The 19863-nt window shown below is 39.3% G+C and overlaps 1 protein-coding gene, 1 long non-coding RNA gene and 1 pseudogene across 2 annotated transcripts in view; all 3 read right to left on the bottom strand.

Annotated features, from left to right (window-relative positions):
- The window catches only part of VPS53 (VPS53 subunit of GARP complex), a 122690-nt gene extending 116626 nt beyond the window's left edge, over positions 1-6064 (bottom strand). Inside the window, exons 1-2 of the mRNA XM_016138974.2 lie at positions 5830-6064; positions 3798-3878 (exon numbers count right to left, since the gene is read on the bottom strand). Of these exons, the coding sequence (XP_015994460.1) occupies positions 3798-3878; positions 5830-5916 (168 nt within the window). The 5' untranslated portion in view covers positions 5917-6064. The remainder of the gene's footprint in view (positions 1-3797; positions 3879-5829) is intronic.
- On the bottom strand, positions 4581-4699 carry LOC118604091 (annotated as a pseudogene).
- An 8696-nt stretch (positions 6065-14760) lies between the features above and the next one.
- LOC107507741 lies at positions 14761-19845 on the bottom strand. The gene is made up of 2 exons (XR_001596200.2): positions 19445-19845; positions 14761-16584 (listed from the first exon to the last, which is right to left on the bottom strand). It is a non-coding gene; the product is annotated as an uncharacterized LOC107507741 (long non-coding RNA).
- Between the last annotated feature and the right edge of the window lie 18 nt (positions 19846-19863).

Consider the following 19863-nt stretch of genomic DNA (forward strand, 5'->3'; position numbering starts at 1 on the left):
GCTGCTCCCCAGCGCTAGCATCACCGCCTCAGCTCCACCTCAGATCACCAGGCATTAGATTCCCATAGGAGCATCAGTCTCCAGTGCCAAAGAGGATGGGGACCACTGTTCTAGACATTTTACAAAAATGGTTTCCCTTAATGTTCTCAACCACAGAGGCATGTTCTTTTCCTCTTCAGTGTAAAGAATGGGAAATAGGCCCTGAAGGATCAATGCTTTGTCCAAGCTCCTGGATACTGGATTTGGTTGGGGACTGTCCAACTCCTGGGTCTCTGCTATTTCATATTCTACCATGCTATCTTTAATACAATGGTTCTTGACCTAGTTTTTCTGCACCCCAACACACCTGAGGGATGACACATTCCCTGCTATCAGTTTAGTGCCTCTGGGTGCCAGTACTTCTCACTGGGGTTGAGGCCTCTCTGAGTTGGGAAAACACCCCACAGGAATCCAGACTGGCTACCCTGGGTGGAGGCAATATATCATTTTGAGAATCACTCATCTAGTTTAGTTGTAATGTGGTTGTACAGTGTTAATTTGATCATCATTTAAAAATGTCTTAATTATTGAAAAGTATTTCCTGATTCTAAAGCCATTCTTGCTGATTACAGGAAATACATAAAACCACCCACCTTCCCAGCAAAGTCTAATCACCATTAGCATTTTGGTATATTGCCTTCTACTGCTCCTTCTATGTAAATATGTTTTTGTTATTAAACTGAGATGATAGACAATTTGACATCTTATGTTTTTCACTTAACAATATAGATGCAGAGCATTAAAAATCCTTTATAAACAGCTCCATGTGACTCTTTTAACTTCTTAATTACATTCGTTTTATATATTCTTAAAATAAATTTCATATAGTTTCCCCTAATCAAAGTTCTAATGAAAACAGGACACATGATTATTTTCAGTTGTCTACTAGGACAGCAGCATTCCCCAACCTTTTGGCACCAGGAACGGGTGCTCCTATGAGAATCTAATGCCTGATGATGATCTGAGATGGAGCTGAGGCGGTGATGCTAGCCACTGCTAGCTAGCCCTTACACCTGCTGCTGTGTGGCCCATTTTCGAACAAGCACTGACCAGTACCCATCCATGGCCTGGGATCTGGGGACTCCTGTACTAGGAGACTAAAAACCTTGCTACTCTTCAGAACCACCCGGGGGGGGGGGGGCGGGGACTGTTAAATACAAAAACCTTGAATTCCCTACCTGGACTGGGGGAGTTAGAAACATCCAGGGATCTCTGTTCCAGTCAGTCCACACTCCCGCCTCCAGGCATTCAGACATGCAGGAGTTGCCACTCAACAGAAACACATACACACCCTCCTCCTCAGTGACACTAAATTTATTCTTGAAATACTGACATCTACTTTAAAGAGTCTAAACTCATAATTCACATAGTTCACTGCAGATTCATGAAGTACATAGATGGTCTTTGCCCAAGATCCAGCAATAGTTGAAAAAAATTATCCAAAAATTATCCCACATTATCCAAATCATGCCATTACTTTCATTACTTCTATTATCTTTTCATCAAGGTCTATGGGAATCTGGGTTGGAAGACGAACTGCTAAGTGTAAATCTGGGCTTGAGGAATAAAAGGTAACCCCGAGCCATAAGTTTTCTGAGTCATCTAAGAAACTTCATTACACATTATCATTTATGTACATGGGGCATAAGACATATAACTGAATCTGTGGAACAACAAATGTCTTGTGTTACCTTCAGAAGTTTAAAAACAAATACGCACAAAAACATATCAGGAAGAGGTGAGAACCTGGTGGTTTTCTATATAATTTTCAAATCTAACACTTGTTTTGGCAGGTCAACAATTTTGATAGAGTGAGCTTAATGAAATATTTTCATGGCTAAAACTATCTTTATCTCAGTTGTTCACAAATTTCTATGTCCAGCTAAATCCCAGAACTCCTCTTTCATAGAAAATGATGAGCTCTGAAGGCTATCTGTGAAATCTCAAAAAAGACAATCATACAGTATGAGGCCATTTTTTCCAACTTTATTTTAAAAATTAGTATGTCCACTAGAAAAAGTTTAGAAGGATCTATATACCAAGATAGTAACAATTATGGGGATTATAAGCTTCAGATTCAACTATGTACTTCTAGCTGGATGACCCAAACATGTTCAAAACTGAGCTCACCTTTACACCCTATTCCTAGCCTACTTACCACTGAAACCTGCTGTCCTCCTTACTCCTAATATAGGGCAAAGGTGCCAACATTCACTCAGTCTGCCCAGCTAGAAATTAAAGATGAAAATCCTTCTTTTGGCTATAATGCACAGCTTAAATGTCATTTCCTCATGGAAGCCTTTTTGGATCCCTCAGACTGAGTAAGACCCCCTGTGCTCTGCTTTCACAGTCTTTAGCATGTTTCCTTCATGGTGATGCTATCACATTTAAGCTGAGTATTCTTTTCCTCTCTGTGCCTCATTACTCCCATCATAAAACAAATGTGTTAACAAAGTGGAGAATTTATCAGTGTTCAGAGTGCCTCCAATAAATGTAAGCATCCAATAAATGTAGACTATGATTATGGTTGTTCTAGAAGTTAGAACTCTTTTGAGAGCAAGTAACAATGACTAATAATTATACAAACCAGTCATTGTAAAGTCATAATAATTTACTTATAGTCTGTTAATGGTGTGATTATTAGCTATTAAAGTAGGCTGGAAGCTCTACGTTGGTAAGGAGCGTACCTGCTTTGTTCGCCCCTCTAGCCCCAAACTTCATACAGAGCTAGGCAAAGGAGGTGTTTTTTGTTAAGTAAATAGTGAATTTTGGGTTGTACATTCCTTCAATCACCAAATTCAGTGACTTCTGTCTTCTAAATAGCTCTTGGATCTTGTTCTCTCCAGCCCAGTCTCTACTCAGGCTCTCATCATCTCTCTTAAGTGATCTATCACCGCAGTCTAACTGGTCTTCCTGTTTCTACTCTGCCTTCCCCCAGTTCATCTTCCACACTGCTGCCAGATGGAATTTTTAAAATGTGAATCTGATCCAGTCATTATCCTCCTGTTAAGAGTATCTCAATGAACACCCACAGCCTAGAGTAGAAGTCTCCAAAGTAGGGTGTGTGCAGCCCCAAAGGGTTGCAATAATATCCATTAGGGTATGAGATCATGTACATTTCAAGGGCATGAGCTGTGTCTTATTCATCTTTGTATCCCCAGCACCTGGCACAGTGGCTGACAACACCTTACAGGTGCACACTGAATATTTGCTGAATTAATAAGTGAAAAAACAAGTAAAACTCTAGCTAAACTTCTCCCAACTCTGCTGCTTCTAATTCGGGTCTACACTCCCCCGCTCCCTCCCCTGCCCCCCCCAAAAAAAACAAAGAAAAATCCATCTATTTAAGCAAATTATCTGTCAAAACAAAACATAAAATCTGAAAATTTGTATGTTGAAATATGAGTAAAAGTAGCTTTATGACTCTAGGCTTATCCTGCCCACCTCATTCCCACTTTTCCCTACATTTAAAAAATCCTTTTTACTTCCCAATGTACTACAGAAAATTTGAGAGGACTTGCACAACCTAAGGGTACAATTTCTAATAATATGCTCATTATACAAAGAATTCCACCCTAACACAACAATAGTAGTTGGTATTAGCTAACTCCACCCCATCCCAAGTGGCTACAATGGAGTCTGATTTGAATTAACTCTCCTCATTAATCAAGGCCCCTTAGGTTAAGAAGTGAAATACAATAATCATAATACCCGGGTTCAGCCAGAAACTACTGAAATGAAGGAAACATTATACTTACTTGCTCCGTTGGGAACAGGGCATTGATATACTCCACAGCATTGAAATCTGCTCGATCTAAAGGATCCTGGCTTGGAAATACCTATAAAAAGATATAGTATTAGAAATAACTGTCATCTTTCAGTCTTGTTTTATGTCTTATTTCTTTCCTCCCTACTGGATGCTAAAATCTTTGAAAGCAAAAACCATATCATCTTTTTTTCATTTTATAAGGTTTAACAAACGGATGCTCAATAAAACATCTGTTAAAGTACATCTTTAATTTTCACCAACATCTGTAATTTTAACATCTTGGTGCAACTAACAGAATGTGCAACTGTGAAAAGTTCCACAAATATCAATAAAATCCCAAGGACAAGGAAAAATAAATGGGCGTTGTGCGTATCAGATTAAACTAGTAGACGACATGGTTATAGTAAGGAAGTCTTGATAACAGACTTACCCACTACATCTCAATGAAGTCTCAGCACTAGAATTAACTATGCATTCAAGCAATATTCATGCTTCAGTGACAAGAAAAAGGGAGAGCTGGCATTCAGGAACAGTCTCTTTAACAAGAATACTGACTTCTGAGAAATAGAGCTAATTCCCTTCAAAAGTTATAACTCGAACATGTAACAAGGTGAATTAAAAAGATGTCAAGCAATCCCCTAAGTAGTGGATTTCCCCAGCTCCAGGCAGTTATTTTGGGAAGCAATTTTTTTTTTTTTTTAGGCGCGGCAACCCTTGGTTGACCTCACAAATTTCAAGGACCTTGTCAATCCCTTATTTTTTTTATTTTTTATGCCTACAGCACCTGGTCGTCCTAGGTGGTCTCCCATCCAAGTACTAACCAGGCCTGACCCTGCTTAGCTTCTGAGATCAGACATGATTGGGCTTGTTCAGGGTGGCATGACCATAGACGCAAATTCTTTTCTGATATCTGCTTATTAGATAAACCTGTGCTAGAACCTAATCTTATTAATAGCAAAAATGTGCTCCTCTAAAATCCTTGTCAAAAATAACTGCATTATTTGTTTCTTCCGTTAGAGTCCACTAGGTTCAAATAGCAAACGAAATGTATGTCTTTATCTGGCAGATGGAGGTGGGCGGACAGCTATGTGGCCTGAACACCAAAACCTTTGCCCAACGGCCTGGCATCCTCAGGATGTGCCAAATGTGTTTTGTATGGGTAATACAACCACTCCCAGAAAAACATACATCCAAAAATCTATAAATGGGACAATACAAATAAATGACAGTATGGTGGCAGACTCACAGTGTTAATGTTCAATATATATTAACTATTAGTATATTATTATACAAATAATGTTAGCAGCAATGTTTTACTTTGAAAAACTGCCCAGTGGCCGTTAAATCACATCCCCTAGCCAATTTTTTTAAGGGATATCTCCCTTTATCAGGAGCAATACCCACTTTAAGTGCCTAAATCACTATTTTTAACATCATTACTCTTAAAATGCTCGATAAACTTGAAAAGATAATTTAGTCAACTAAAAGTCCCTGCATGGAAGGGAGGCCTCCTAACCCAAACTAATCAATAGCAGAAATTCTCAACCATTTATGGTAAAGGGGTCCTTTTTTCGACCATTTCCTCTCTGCTCTGCAATCCGCTTGAGAAATTAAATTTACCCCCTCTCTTCAATTCTGAGTAACTCACAAGGGTCTAGGTTGAGAATCAGGAGCAGCAGCGGAACAGCCTGGTAAATGAAAGAATAGTTCAACAATCCCCCAAATCTGAGTTTGCCATCCACGAGGTCCCTTCTTTTGGGTTCATCTTTTCAGGGAGCACAGGTCCTTTGCGCAAACGCACCCTCCAAAGACAATCAAGGACTAGAAAGGACTCTCTTCCTCCCCTAGATTCATAAATCCCTACCCAGCACTACCCCCGCCCCCAACCTTTCGTTTCCCTTCTGTGCCTAGCTCCCTGCTCTCAGTGCAAAGACCGCTCCTTCCTCTTGCCACTCTAGGTCCCATCCCTAGATCTGCTCGGTCCTCCGCACTCTCCACCCATCAGGGGGCGGAACACTCACCTGTTCGATGGCGAGTTGCACGTCGGGCGTGAGCTGCAGCACGGCTTCCAACTCCTCCACGAACTCCAGTTCCTCCTCCTCCATCATACCGCCGCCCTGCTACCTGCTGATGCCCACCCCACTTGGGAGTCGGACCTCCTGTAGTCACTCACGCCACAGAACAGCTACCAAACTGCTGCAGCACTGGGGGAAACCCTTGGTTCTGCCAGCTAGCCGGGCACTTCCGGGAAGCCGGGCACTTCCGGGATCCGGGGCACTCTGGGATAGCGGAGGACTGGCCTCCGGTTGCCCGGAGGAGACATTCCTGTCATGTACCAAGAGTCTTCACGGGCACCCCTGTAGTCCGGCGGCCCCTAAGTGCTTTCAGCTCCCCTTAAGATGGTGGGGGCCCTCGTCACCTCACCGAAGGTGCACCCCCGCACTGAGGGATCTGCCTTTGGGGAGTGCCTGGCCGCCCGGGCAGGACCCCCACAGTGAGGGTAAGCCCGGCACGACCGACAAGCAGCGACCGACAAGCAGCAACCCTTCACGGGCCGCGAAGCCAACGATCCTTCACCTCCCAGGGCCCCTTGGTCAGTGGCAGTAGGTGTCCCCCTGCCATCGGGGGAGAAATGGCCCCAGTTGGTAAGTGGCGATGTTGCCAAGGACAGTACGTAGGATGGGACCGCGTCCACTTGACAAAGTTCCCTGCGTGCCAAGTTTTCTGGGGTGTCTGCCGCTTCCTCCTTGGAGGGGGCGGAGGGAGCCACATTAGGCAGTGTCCCTTCGCTGGGGAAATGTTTACTTTCTGAGACTGAATATCTGGAGTCTAAATCCCATTCCACGACTGATAAACTGTATGATCTTGAACAAATTACTCCATCTGCTTACTCTGCAAGATGTGGTGAGGGTTACATATAAAAAGCACTATGCAAATTTAAGCTAGTAATACAAGTAATATTAGGGTGTTTAGCCTTTCTTCAACGCAGAAGAAAAAGAGGCTAGATCACCTTGTGGAACCACTTTTCCTCCAGACACTTAAAATAATGAGAGAACTGCAGTCAAGGGAAGAGTTGTTTTACCAGTTAAACGTGAAACTCCCTGATGGGAGAATCCTGGCTCCACGGAGCTTTTTAAAAATTATTATTATTTTTTATTTTATTAAAGTAGTAAAGAAAAGATAGAAGCAACAAAATTTCTAACAAAGGAAGGCTTAAAAATATAAATCAGCTATGCAATGGAATATTGACTCTATTGATAATTTTCCCAAAATGTCTACAATGAGCCTGTAATACTTTTATAATCGGAAATGTAAATGTACTTTTTTTAAAGAAAAAACATAATTATACCCACCTGTCTTAGATTCTTTTTTTTTACATTAAGTAATAACATATACAGTACAGTTCACCCATTTAGTTTATAATGCCATGGGTTTTGATAGCTATGTATAGTCATGTAACCACCATCAAGTCTTAAGACAGTTCCATCATCAACTGAATTTCCTTCATGCCCACCCCAGACCCCAGTAACCACTGATCTGATTTTCTATTCCTATAGTTGGGCTTTTCCAGAATATCATATAAATGGAATCATACAGTGTGTCACCTTTTGAATCTGGCGTCTCACTTAGCATAATGCATATGCATTTCATCCATAATGTTGTATGTATCAGTCATTCATTTTTTCTTGCTGAGTGGTATTCCACTCTATGGATATACTATCATGTTTTATCCATTCCCTGTTGAAGGATATTTGGGTCGTTTCGAGTTTTGAGCAATGACAAATAAAGCTGCTATAAACATTCATGTGCAGGTTTTTGTGTGAACATAAGTTTTCATTTCACTTGGGGTAAATACCTAGTAGTGGGATTGCTGGGTTGTGTGGTAAATCTTTGTTTAACTTTATAAGAAACTGGTAAACCATTTTCCAAAGTGGCTTGTATCATTTTTGCGCTGCTACCAGCAGTGTATGAGAGTTGTGGTTGCTCGTTGAACTTATGTTTAATGTTGATAATAATAACATTTGCTAGCCCTTGCTGTATGCCAGGCACCATGCTAAGCATGCATTCTTTTAAACTGCATGGCAATTCCGAGGTTGGTAGTTATTATCATGATCCCCATTTAACAGATGAGAAAATGGAGCTGTAGTTAAAAACAAAACAAAAAATTTGCACAAGGTCCCATAGTTAACTCTTTCTGCCTTTAATTCACTCATTCAATAAAATTATTAAATGACTGAATGTTCCTGCTATTCCTGTTAGTGGTAGGCACTGGGCTAGGTGCTGGGAATTTAGCAATCAAAACAGACCAAGTGGCTGCCTCCACGGAGCTATTTCCATTTATGAAAAGGATATTCATACAAATAAATATATAATTGTAGTAGGTCGAATGAAAGGCAAGTAAAGCACATGGTGAGAGACTATGGTGATAGAATGCTCTGATTGGAGTTGGAGGTCAAGAAAGGCTGCTCTGAGGAAGTGATTTTTAAGCTGAAGCAAAGGGTGAGGGGTGTGAATAAAGGATGACAGACCAAAAGAACACTATGTTTAAAAGCCACGAAGACTGAAGAAATTGGCCAGGGTAAAGGGACTTTGAAAGTCAAGGGAAGAGAGGTACAAAAAGAGGCTTGAGAAATAGGCAGTGCCAGAAGGTCATGTTAAGGAATGAAAAGCCTTTGAAGGGCTATAAGCAGAGGAGTGACATGTCTGGGTTTACCATTCTTGTCATGGTAGTCACTTATTTTTGTTTGCTCTGCTTCTGAGCAGCCTACCTTGTGGAGAGTCATGAAACTGGGGTGACCATCTCCAGTACAAATTCATGCTGTTCATTTTCCACTGATTGCCCTTTTACACATCCATCATCAACTCTCAGTTTCATTCTCCCTGCAACCCCAAACCTGCTCAGAAGCTCCGAATTTCATCATTTCCCTTCTCCTTTGCAGATAAGATACTGATAATGAATATAAGTTACACAGTACAAAAAGTGTAGGAAGATGAAAGAACAGAGATACAGGTGGACACTATATTTAAAAAATTGCATTAAGATAAGTAATAACAGGCTAGCCTGATTTGTTTATAAACAGAAGAGGAAACTACCTTTAATAGAAGGCAGAAGCCTGGAAAGACATTATATACTTTTAAGATAAATATAATATGGGAGTTTACAGATTTGAGAAATTTGGGTATGAAAGTAGGAGAATGTGATAATCTCACAAATGAGCTAGGATTCTTATTTTTAAGCAATTTCCTGTTATGCTGTGGGATAAGGTATGGCTGATGACAAGGTATCGCAGAAAACATTTTCTACCTTGAAATTTGACCAAATGAGGCATAAAGTCAGAATCTAATACTTTAAAAGAAAAAAAAACCACGAAACGTGGAGACCCTATCCTTTAACAGGCAATAGGAAAAGGATGGATTGGGGAAAAAAAGTACTATGACAAGCTGTAGGGCAGTTATGGGGTGCATCTCTGAGGTCAGCATCAGATAAAATGGGGGAAAAAAAACAGGCACCCCCAAATGAGGAATTTTCATAACACTTATTGTGCCAAAAAAAATGTAAGTATATAGGTTGGAAATATTAGGTAGTTTTAAAATAGCCTTTGTTAATGGAACCCAGTGAGATCTCTCAATTGCATGTGCCTCTTTCCATTTAGTGTTTCTGTTAAATGGAAGTTCCAATATTCGCTTATATTTGCAACTGGTTTCATTGTTTTTGAAGTAGATGTACAATAAAATATTAAGTAGACATTGAACCGAGGATGTTATTTTTTAAGATCAAGATGATGTCTCTATTCCATTTAAGTTTCCTTTTCTGTGATGACCTTCTAAACAGCTGGAGTTTTGTGAAACTTCTTGTAAAAAATTGCAGATGTCTGAATTACCCGATCCTTACCCACTAAATGCCAGTAGCATAGCGCCTTCTCGCAACATTATGATAACCAAAAATCTTCCCCACAAATTTCCACATGCCCCCTAGGACTTTTGAGCACAATCACACTTAGATCCTGTTGTCACTTAGATCCAGGCCAGCTTGTAGTGGAGGAATATAGTTCAATTTTTTTGGCACTCCTTTATGGACTATTTTTAGTACATGGCTTTTCACGATGACAGATTCTTTTGCTGTCCTTCATTCTTGAATTTTCTGAATATCCTGGACACTGGCATTTGTCCCTGATTCACATTCACATCATTCTGAATGTTTCCATATCCTAGACACCCAGTCTTGTCTTGATTGGTACTCTGGTTCTCTGTGCATGCACAGTCTTGCTAAACAGATCATAATCTCCAGCTAGCATCAATAGCTCCCATGTTCCCACGGTCATAGCTCAGGCATTCAGTCCTGAGTATATGCTAGCTCCCAGTTGCTTCTAAGACCCCTTCTCTATTGGCTATGTTGGGTTCATATTCAGTAATTCCTTCACGTACTCAACAAAGTGATCATTATATAGGGTAAAACAACAACTCCTTTTGTGCAAGTCCTACACATTACAACAAATGTGAAAACACTTGTTTTACAAAATTGACATTAACTACCTAGTATAGTCTTAATGAATGTAGCTACCATTAAGTCCCTTCCAACACCACTACCACACCCAGCCCAGTTTTCTTGTTTCTTTGACTCCACTTCTTCCTGCTGAGTTCTGTTGCATTCCCGAAGCTGGATCTTCAGCTTCTTCTCTTCTCCTGGTCTACACCAGTAGTTATTAATCCTTTTTGAGTCTGGACTACTTGGAGGAGGTGAAGAAAAATACACATTTGCACAACATTTTGTATGCAAATTTAAGATAGGAGGAATTCCATCGAGTATTTCTCAAACTTTTTTAAAGCCCATGCCTCCTGCTAAACACAAAAATCTTGCAAACAGCCCTCTCACACACAATATTCTGAAAAGAGGTGTGATCCTCATCCCTCCAATCTTACAATCACTGATACTTAATTGATATCCATTTTCTACCAGCCAAGAGTGTTTTTGCCAAGGTAAACTTTTTAAGATCTACATCAGGAAACCAGTAAAAAGTTTTATTTTCTAAATATAATATTATTCAAGATTCTGATTGCTTCTTCTACCCAATCCTCCACTGAGACTCATTGCTTTGAGAGACCACTCTCACAGCCATCATTAGTCTCCTCATCTTTTATATTCACACCTGGGTTTCTCTCAAAGTGTCAGGCACATATTGTCAACTGCCAGTGAAAATCTTTACTTGCTTATGCTAAATTTCTTTTTCTTTGCCTTCACTGTCCTTGCTTAGGCACATTTATCTGTAGGGTTTAGAATTTAGCTTTTAAGGGCAAATATAATCCACTATGCTAAACAATAATGGTTTTAGGGACTAATACAATACAGTGCATTTGCATAACTTAAATGTTTTCATCTATGTTATTTCTTAGTCTTTACCATAATCCTTGAAGTAGGTAAGAGAGTAAGCAGGATGAGATCCAAGGGCACTCAGCTGAGGATTGCCCTGCTAGACTGACACCAAAGTCTGCTATGTTGTAATCCAGCGCTTTTACTCTTCTGCCTCTCTGACCTCCTAAGTTAGGTCCTGTTACAGCAGGGAAAAAATCTTGGAAAAATCAAAACCATTGCTTTCCAAGAGCTTACATGACACTGACATTTTAAAGAATAATGACACCCAAAGCATGTTATATGTATATCATGTTTTTAAATAATAGTACCTTTTACATTATTTTTCGAGGCAGCATACTTTTATTATGCTTATATTTCTAACTATATTTCAAAATACTCGCATGCACACACTGAACGATGTTCTACAGAAAGCTAAGCGGGTTTAACAGAGCCAGTACTTTCTAGGTGCTTATTATGATTTTTCCTTTCTTTTATATTTATGTAATAATGACTTGTTTTTATTGGAAAAACTCATACAACACAGGAAAATGTAAGTCACTCTTAATTCACCTCAACCCATATACACAAAAAACTCACATGTATATATATACTTCTCTCCTCAGAGGAAGCACTGTTATCAATTTCGTGTTTTTCTTTCCAATCCTTTCTTTGCATGATTATATTGCAGTATATGTACCAATCATATTTATAGTTTTTTAAATCATAAGTTATATCTCACTATACTTATTATTTGGTGATTTGTTCTTTTCCCTTTAACAGGATCTTAGTTCTGGAGATCTTTGTATTTTGACCTGTCTCTCCTTTTAATGTCTATATCATATTCCATAGTTTGACCATACCATAAAATATTTTATTAATTTATTACTGGATATTTCGATCAATTGTAATTTTTTCGCTATTACAAACAATACCATTTGTAATATTTATATTTCTACCAGCGTTGAAAAAAGTAACTGTATCCTTATATCTTTATGTACACTGATATTATCAGTCTTTTAATATTAACTTATAAAGCTTTTATTGGCCTTTTGTATTTATGGTTTGTATCATATGAATAATTCTTTTGGATCATTTGTGTTTCTTCATAATTTGTAGGATCTCTATTCTGGATATTAACCCTTGCTCTGCTATATATTATAAACATATTTTTTCTTAATTGTTGTCTTTTAACTTGTTACTAATACCTTTTGATGTACTGGTTTTTGTTTTGTTTTTAATATACACAAATCTGTCATTTTCTATAGGACATCTGGGTTTTATGCCTTGTTTGGGAAAGCTTTTTCTAGCCTCTGAATTATAAAAATATTTTTCAAAATTTTCTTCTGATACACTTATAGTTTTGCTTTTTACGTTTAATCTCTGATATATCTGCAGTTTGTGTTCGGTGTGTGGCAGGGTATTGTGTTAGATTCCTATGGCTGTCATAATAGATTACCACAGGGTGGGTGCATTACGACAACAGAAATTTATTTTCTCACAGTTCTGGAGGTCAGAAGTCTGAAGTCAAGGTGTTGGCAGGTTTGATTCCTCTTTGTAGGCTCTGAAGGTGAAACTCTCACATACCTCTCCCCTACTACTTCTGGTGGCTGCCAGCAGTCCTTGGCCTTCCTTGGCTTGTAAACACATCATTCCAATCTCACTCCATCTTCACATCACCTTCTCTGTTTCTGTGTACTTTTCTGTCTCTCATGAGGATACTCTCATTGGATTTAGGGCCAACCCTAAACCAGTATGGTCTCATCTCAATCCTTACCTTAATTATATCTGCAAAGAAACTTCATTTCCAAAAAAAAAAAAAGTCACATTCTGAGGTTCTGGGTGGACTTGAATATGCGGGGAGCACTATTTGGCTAATTTTATTTTTACCAAAAGGAGGTAAATGGCTTCCGTGGTTTTCTTATATAGTCCTCCCTTTCCTCACAAGTATGATTTGCTTGCCGCAGATTAAATTTAGTTGGTCTAGTTCAGGATTCTGTTCTGTTCCACTGATCTGTTTGTTTCGTCTACACTGTTTCAATTACAATAATTTTGGTCTATCTCTACTTTTATTCATTATAACAATTTATAGGATGTTTGGATATATTGTAAATTACTCTCCTCTCCGCAGTGTTCTTTATTCAAATGTTTCTTGGCTACTTTTTCATATTATCTCTAATTCACTTAAATTTTAGAACGAGCTTACTGAGTCTATTAAAAACATGCTGGGGGTTCTGATTGGAATTATACTGAATTTATAGATTAATTTGGGGGAAACTGACATGTTTACAGTATCGAATCTTCCCTTTAGGGCCATGTTCTCCATTTAGGCTTTTATGTCTTCCAGTAAAGGTTTGTATCTTTCTTCATACCGGTCTTGCATATTTCCTGTTAGGTCTAAAACTAGTGATTTTATAAATTAAAAAAACAACGTTGTAAATGGTCCTTTTTTTCCTATTACATTTTTCTAGTTGATAATTTCTAGCTTATAGAAAAGCCATTTAGTTTTGTACATTGATATTCTATCCAGCTATGTACCTCAATTACTTTGTTCTGTATTTCAGTTGATTTTCCTAGTTTTTCTTGATAAATTACCATATTGTTTGAAAATAATGATAGTTATTTTTCTTCCCTTCCAATGTTAAAATCTTTTTTGACTGTTTATGTATGTGTTGTTATATTGGCAAGGACCCCTATAGTAGAATGTCAGACAGCAGCAGATTGAGTGAACATGGTATTTAGAATTTAAATAGAAGACATATAAAGACAAACCAATCAAGCCACAGATACTGCAGAAAGAAACAATGGACTTATATAATACATAACAAAAGGAAAGTGGCAGAATCTTGAGTACCAAATGCTCCTTTTCCTTCTTCCTCTTGTACTAATATTATTTAAAACCTAAATCCTTCTAAGACTTACACTAGGCAGCTCCATCATGTTACCTGGCAACACGGGAATTTGCTCTGCTTGCAGGCAAACCTATTTCAGCCTGGCTCATAATTCACCAGTTTATTCAGTCTTTAGACTGACCATTAATAGTTTGTGAGGTCAGTCACAGACAAGCGGTGACACTCAGCTGCCACATAGGCATGTGCTCATATACTTGAGGTAGAGGTTCTTGTTGCTATATATAATTGCTTCCCAAATAATACTTTTAAGTCTTTGTAACTAAAAAGATTTCTCTGCATTGTTTTTAGTTTCTGGCCATTTAGGTTTTCACCTATAATTTTGTTGAGACGTTAACTCTTGGGTTGAAAGTGGCTGTGCCTGGTAAAAGACTAGTCTTAGCTTCACAAAGAATGGCTTTCCTTCACTCATTTCTTAACAATTATCAGGCGCCTACATAATCGTAGTTTAGTAAATAGGTTAATAGAGCTCAGTCTGTAAAAAGAAAGAACTAGATACTGAAAGAGGTGCTTGGGTTTCTATAGATATTATGATATCCACTTTAAAGACAAACTGAGTGCTAATAAGAATGAGAATCTTAATATTTTTAAGGTTAAAGTTGCCAGAACAAATCTACTTTCCCCAGTTAACAATTCCTTTCAAAAGCAGAAATAACTGACTTTGAAAGGTAATCTATAATAATTCAAATATCAAATTACTTGACATTTCTGAGAATTTTAATAGCATTGAAAATACTTATAAGTGAAATGTTAATGTTAAGTTAAAGCATAATATCAAATATAAAATAAATGCATATAAAGAAGGCTGGGAAGAATTGTACTAATGCTAATATCAGAGAGTAATATCTCTCAGTGATGGCATCAGTTGTGATTATTAATTTCCAAAGTAGGCATGTTTTACTTTTAACATATTGTATAATCAGAAAACTAAAAAAATAAAAATAAAAATAAAATCGTCTGAATTAAGCCAAAAAAAGCTTTTATAGAATTATTTATGAGACATGAAGATACTAAAAATTACTGATCTGACCATTCAGGTAGGCAGGTGAATTTGTTCACAGTTATTTGCTGGTTCTAACTTATTTCAATGATAATTTCTTTAATGGCTTCATGTCCTTGAATATTTTTTTAAACTTGAATTTAGAACTCATACTACTTTTAGTTAGGTGTGACCAATTGCAAACAAGCAAATTTTTGCATTAATAGAAACGAAGTGTGTATTTGAAAGTGCTTTGAAAACTATAAAGCAGTACACAAAGGCAAATACTATATAATCAGCCCTTTGTGTAAATTATAGTTTTTTTTATTGACAGGAGTCGTTATCATTGTGTACAAGAGCGTACTTCCCTGCGGTATGCAGCTGTGGTCACTGTTTGTAGAAGCCATGTGCTTTGGGTGTGACTGTGGTTCTTAAACGTACAGTTTGCCTTTGCAAACAGTCCAGGATAAAATTGAGGAAGCTGCAGTCCAAAAGCTGGCTAAGGCCAGGCCCAGGGTATCTTCAATCCAAAGCCTAGTTATTGAGAAGCTTAACGGCAAGTAACTATGCTGCAGAGATACCAACATAAAGAAAAGTAGTCCCTGGCCTGTGCCCAGCACATAATTCACATGTTTTTTTGAAACTATCTCATCTAATCCTCATGGTCACCCTGCAAGGTAAGTAGAGGAACCCCCATTTTACAGGGAGGTTACATAGTTGTCCCATGTCACACAACTTAAAAGTATAGCAGAGTCAGGACTGAAACTCAGGTCCTGTAATCCTAGACCACAGTGCTGTATGCCATGGCTGCCTCCTGGACCCACAGGCCCTATCTGCCCATCAGAGATAAGCAGTCTACGGAGAAACACATATACAGATATCAGTGCAAGGCCATATTGATAGAGTGTTTTATGGGGTGCCAAATGCAGGAGAAAAAAGAGAAAGGCCATTAATTTCCTCCTCACCACATTCTAAGTCCTAAGAACAAGATGCATCCTTATTTGTGCCATATATCTTCAAATGTAATATGGCTTTTGTTGATGCTAGCCTAAAGAGAATGATGTTCCATAGAAGGCTGTCACCTTCTTTTTCTTTGTATACCTCATTTTATCTTTATGTCTTACAGCCCTTTTTCTTTTGTTCACTTGTTGCGAATTCCAATCTCTGGGTCTGTCTCTCTATGTCCATTTTCCTGTGTCTAAGGGTGTATCTTGCCCCTCCCCTCACCATAACTGTATCTATCTCAGTCTTTTCCAATGGAGATTCTTCCTGTGCTTTCTCTCCATGTCTCTTCCCATCACTGCATTTCTCTTCTTGCCTTCCTTTTTCCTCTGTCTTTGCTTCCAGATGTCTCTAATGCAGAAATAAAGTACAGATCTAAACAAAAATTTTTTTATTTCAGAATCATTTCATTTTCTCTGCTCTGATCTTTTTAAGTAGGTGAGTGGATGGAGACATCTAAGTTCTCTTCAGTTCTGGAGCTAAATATGAAGGTGTTTCATGTGTGATTTTCAATCATTTTTCAAACTAAATTATTTTCCTAAAAAAAAAAAGTAGGTGCATTTTTCTGAATAAGAAAATGTCTTTGATCAAGGATAGCAGCCCACATATCACATATCTCAATGACATTCACTTGTGTATTTTAAAAGTAAATATAGTATTTTCAGTTTAAGGCTGGAAAACTGGGGAGCAGACATGGGGACATTTCTGCATCCTATCCCCACTTGGTTTCCAGATTTGAGCCTAAAGTAATGACAGAGATGGAGACCAAAAAGCAGGATCATATACCTCAGTGACAGAAGAAACCACTGAGAAATCCCATCATAGCCCTCCAAAACTGGAAGCTTTATAAATTCCCGTTCTAGGGGTGAGACTCTGATTTGGTAAATGAGTCTTATCCTAACATCTGGTAACCCAAACTTTACTCTTGAAACCCACACAAGAAACGTAATTAAAAACTCTTTAAATTCCAACTCTACAGCATGAAGTAGTTAAAATCATCCTGGAACATGAACCAGGAGACCCATGTTCTTACTTGAGATTGGCCACTTCATAAGGTGGCAAGTCAGTTTACCATTCTGCACTTAAATGATAATATTTTCACCTAACTGACTGGGATACTTTGAGAACCAAATGAGATAATATATGTGAAACCGCTTTGAAAGATAATAAAGTTATGTATATATAAAATGGTGTTAATAATAGCAGCATCAGATCCCTAAACCCCACCCCACACATATTTGTGAGTAAATAATAGGAACAGTGGTTATTAATCAGGAACTACATTGTGAAAAAAGAATTACTCTCTCCTTGCTTATCAAATTTGAAAGCAGTGTAGTCATTAAGCAAATTGACCTTGAAGGTGGAAAGTACTGAATTCAAATCCCAACTCTGCCATCAGCAATGACTTTGAGCAACATTTTAATTTCTCTGGGTCTCATTTTGCTTACACACAGTGAGGATACTAGATTTTTTGTGAGGACCCAATGAGATAATGCATGCAAAATGTTTGACATAGTGCCTGGCACATAGTAAATACTCAATAAACATTAGCTTAAAAAGTATCAAACATTTCTTGAGGACTTACAATATGCTGGGCCTAACTTGGGAAAAGACATGGTCCTATTTCAAAGAGCTAACATACAAATAAAAACAAGTGAGAAAATGAATTTATAAATCTGCTTTGAGATACAAGTAAATAGAAATATTGAGAGAGAAAGCATTTGACTCAAGGCTTCTGGAGGGTGGGTAGAAGTTTCTGTCAAAAAGGCTTGGTGCTTTTTATTTGGCTTTATCATTTGCCCACAGGGGTTGGTTTGATCCCTTGAAAAGTCAAGGTTCATGTTTATGCTTGTTGGCTTTCTGGTGATTCAAGCTAAACATTCTGGTGACTTCATGAATATGGCACTGGAAACTGATTTTACTTGCTATTTTCTATACGTGAACCATCTGTCTTGTCTTCATTTCATAGACTCCTTAGGAGTGGTACAAACAACTTGTTGCATAGGGTGTAGATTGATTCCCACCACTTAATAGTGTTAGCATCCTTGGTGCATGTTGCTGATCCCATTAAGGAGAGAAGGCAGGGAGGACTTGTAATAACTTTCCTCTCTCTGGAAAATCTGGAGCTCAAGGTGACTGGGATAAATAGGTAGGAAATAAAAAGTGGATGCACACGGATTCGTTCTTCTGGAGACAATGGAAAGTTTATGGATAGCTGTCCTTTGTCCACATGCAAATGTGAAAATACAGAAAGCTTTGTATTGGCCAGATATCTTGCCACCAAAGTGGAGTGTCTTTCTCATCTCACCAAGTAGGTTAGCAGTAAAGTTGGAAGTTTGAGATGTTGCCCTAAGTGGAAAATTCAATTTCAGACTCTTTGGGTTTTCTGCCTCATACATATTGGCTAATCTCTCAGCTTAACAACATAAAGGAAGGAAGATGTTAAAAGCTGTGTTTTCTCAATAGCTGTTTCTAAACCAGTAACTGCCATGGTAGAGAAATTTAATAGGCATTTAACAGAAATCATGTTACTTTATGAAAGTCATATAATCTTTAAAAATTAGAGCTAGAAGAGACTTAAAGAGCTTGTAATTCAGCCTCTTTGTTTCACAAAAGAGGAAAGCGTGGCCCAAAGCTGCTGAGAGGGGCTGTTCCAGATAGAGTCAGTTCTCTTATGAGGCTTTTGTCAGCATTTTGTATGATGGTGACTTGAAGAGCTCCATTGTACTTTTTAAGTGCAGTAGACATAAATGAATTGTATTTTCTCCCCACATTTGTTAGCTGAGAAAGATATAGACCAAAGCAAAGTAAAACTTTGGTAACTCCCAAGAGGGAGAGAAGCCAGTAATACTTAAGTTACTGTATTGGCCCATGTAATTGGTGCTGAAAATGAACAGATTCCAGCCCACTGAAATATAGGGCACCTGGCCCGGAACTTTTAAATAAGAACCATGGTCGGCCTCAACAACAAAACAGTCAACAGGACTAGGTAGTACCTTGACCCAAAGCCAAGAGGCAGTACTGCACAGTACCACAGAAAGTCTGTAGATATGAAATTCCACCTCGATATGAAAATTGAGAGAGGAACTGCTGGATTCTGTAGCAGGATTTAATGTTTTTCCGAGCGATGCTCTCTGGAGAAACTGCAACAGTTGGCAAGACGTGGAAAAGCCATCTTTGGCCTGCAGAAAGACCATTTCCTTCACAATCCTATTTGAAAGCTATAGTGCACGGTAGATAAACCAGGCCACAGAAAAGCAGATTGCCACAAGCTCACTAGCCTTCTCCTTCATTCCCCAAGAGATGCCCATCGCACCATTCGCACCAGGTAGTGTTCCTGCCTGGAGGGCTCGTCCCACACTGATGGTAGGGAGTCTCCACTAAGTGCATCTTCCTACCTGGCTTTTCGGTGGGCTCTGCCCCCACCCCGTCCCTCCTCCCGGGGCAGGGGAGGAGAGGAAGGCAGTGGCAGGTGCACGGCATTTCATCTTTCGGGCTGGTCCCCGAGGGAAGGGGAGGCGTTCGCGGTGACAGAACAGAAGTCCCGAGAGCTTCGACCCTTCCCGCCACTGCCTCGGCCGCGCGGCGGTTCGGGGAACGGCGGCGGACAGTGGCTCGCCGCTTGTGCCGGGCGCAGTGTCGGCGTACTGGGAACCCTCTGGTCCGAACGCGCCGCGGCCCGGGGTTCGGGCAGCAGCTGGCCTCCGCGGTCGCTCGCCGGCCGGCCGGGGGAATCCGGGGGAGCCTCGCGGCCCAGGGGCGGCAGCGGCGAGACCCCGCCCCGGCCGGCCCGCCAGCGCCTATCGCTGCCGCCGGC

This window comes from Rousettus aegyptiacus, unplaced genomic scaffold (assembly GCF_014176215.1).
Source record: "Rousettus aegyptiacus isolate mRouAeg1 unplaced genomic scaffold, mRouAeg1.p scaffold_m13_p_6, whole genome shotgun sequence".
In the NCBI taxonomy this organism is placed as follows: Eukaryota; Metazoa; Chordata; class Mammalia; order Chiroptera; family Pteropodidae; genus Rousettus; species Rousettus aegyptiacus.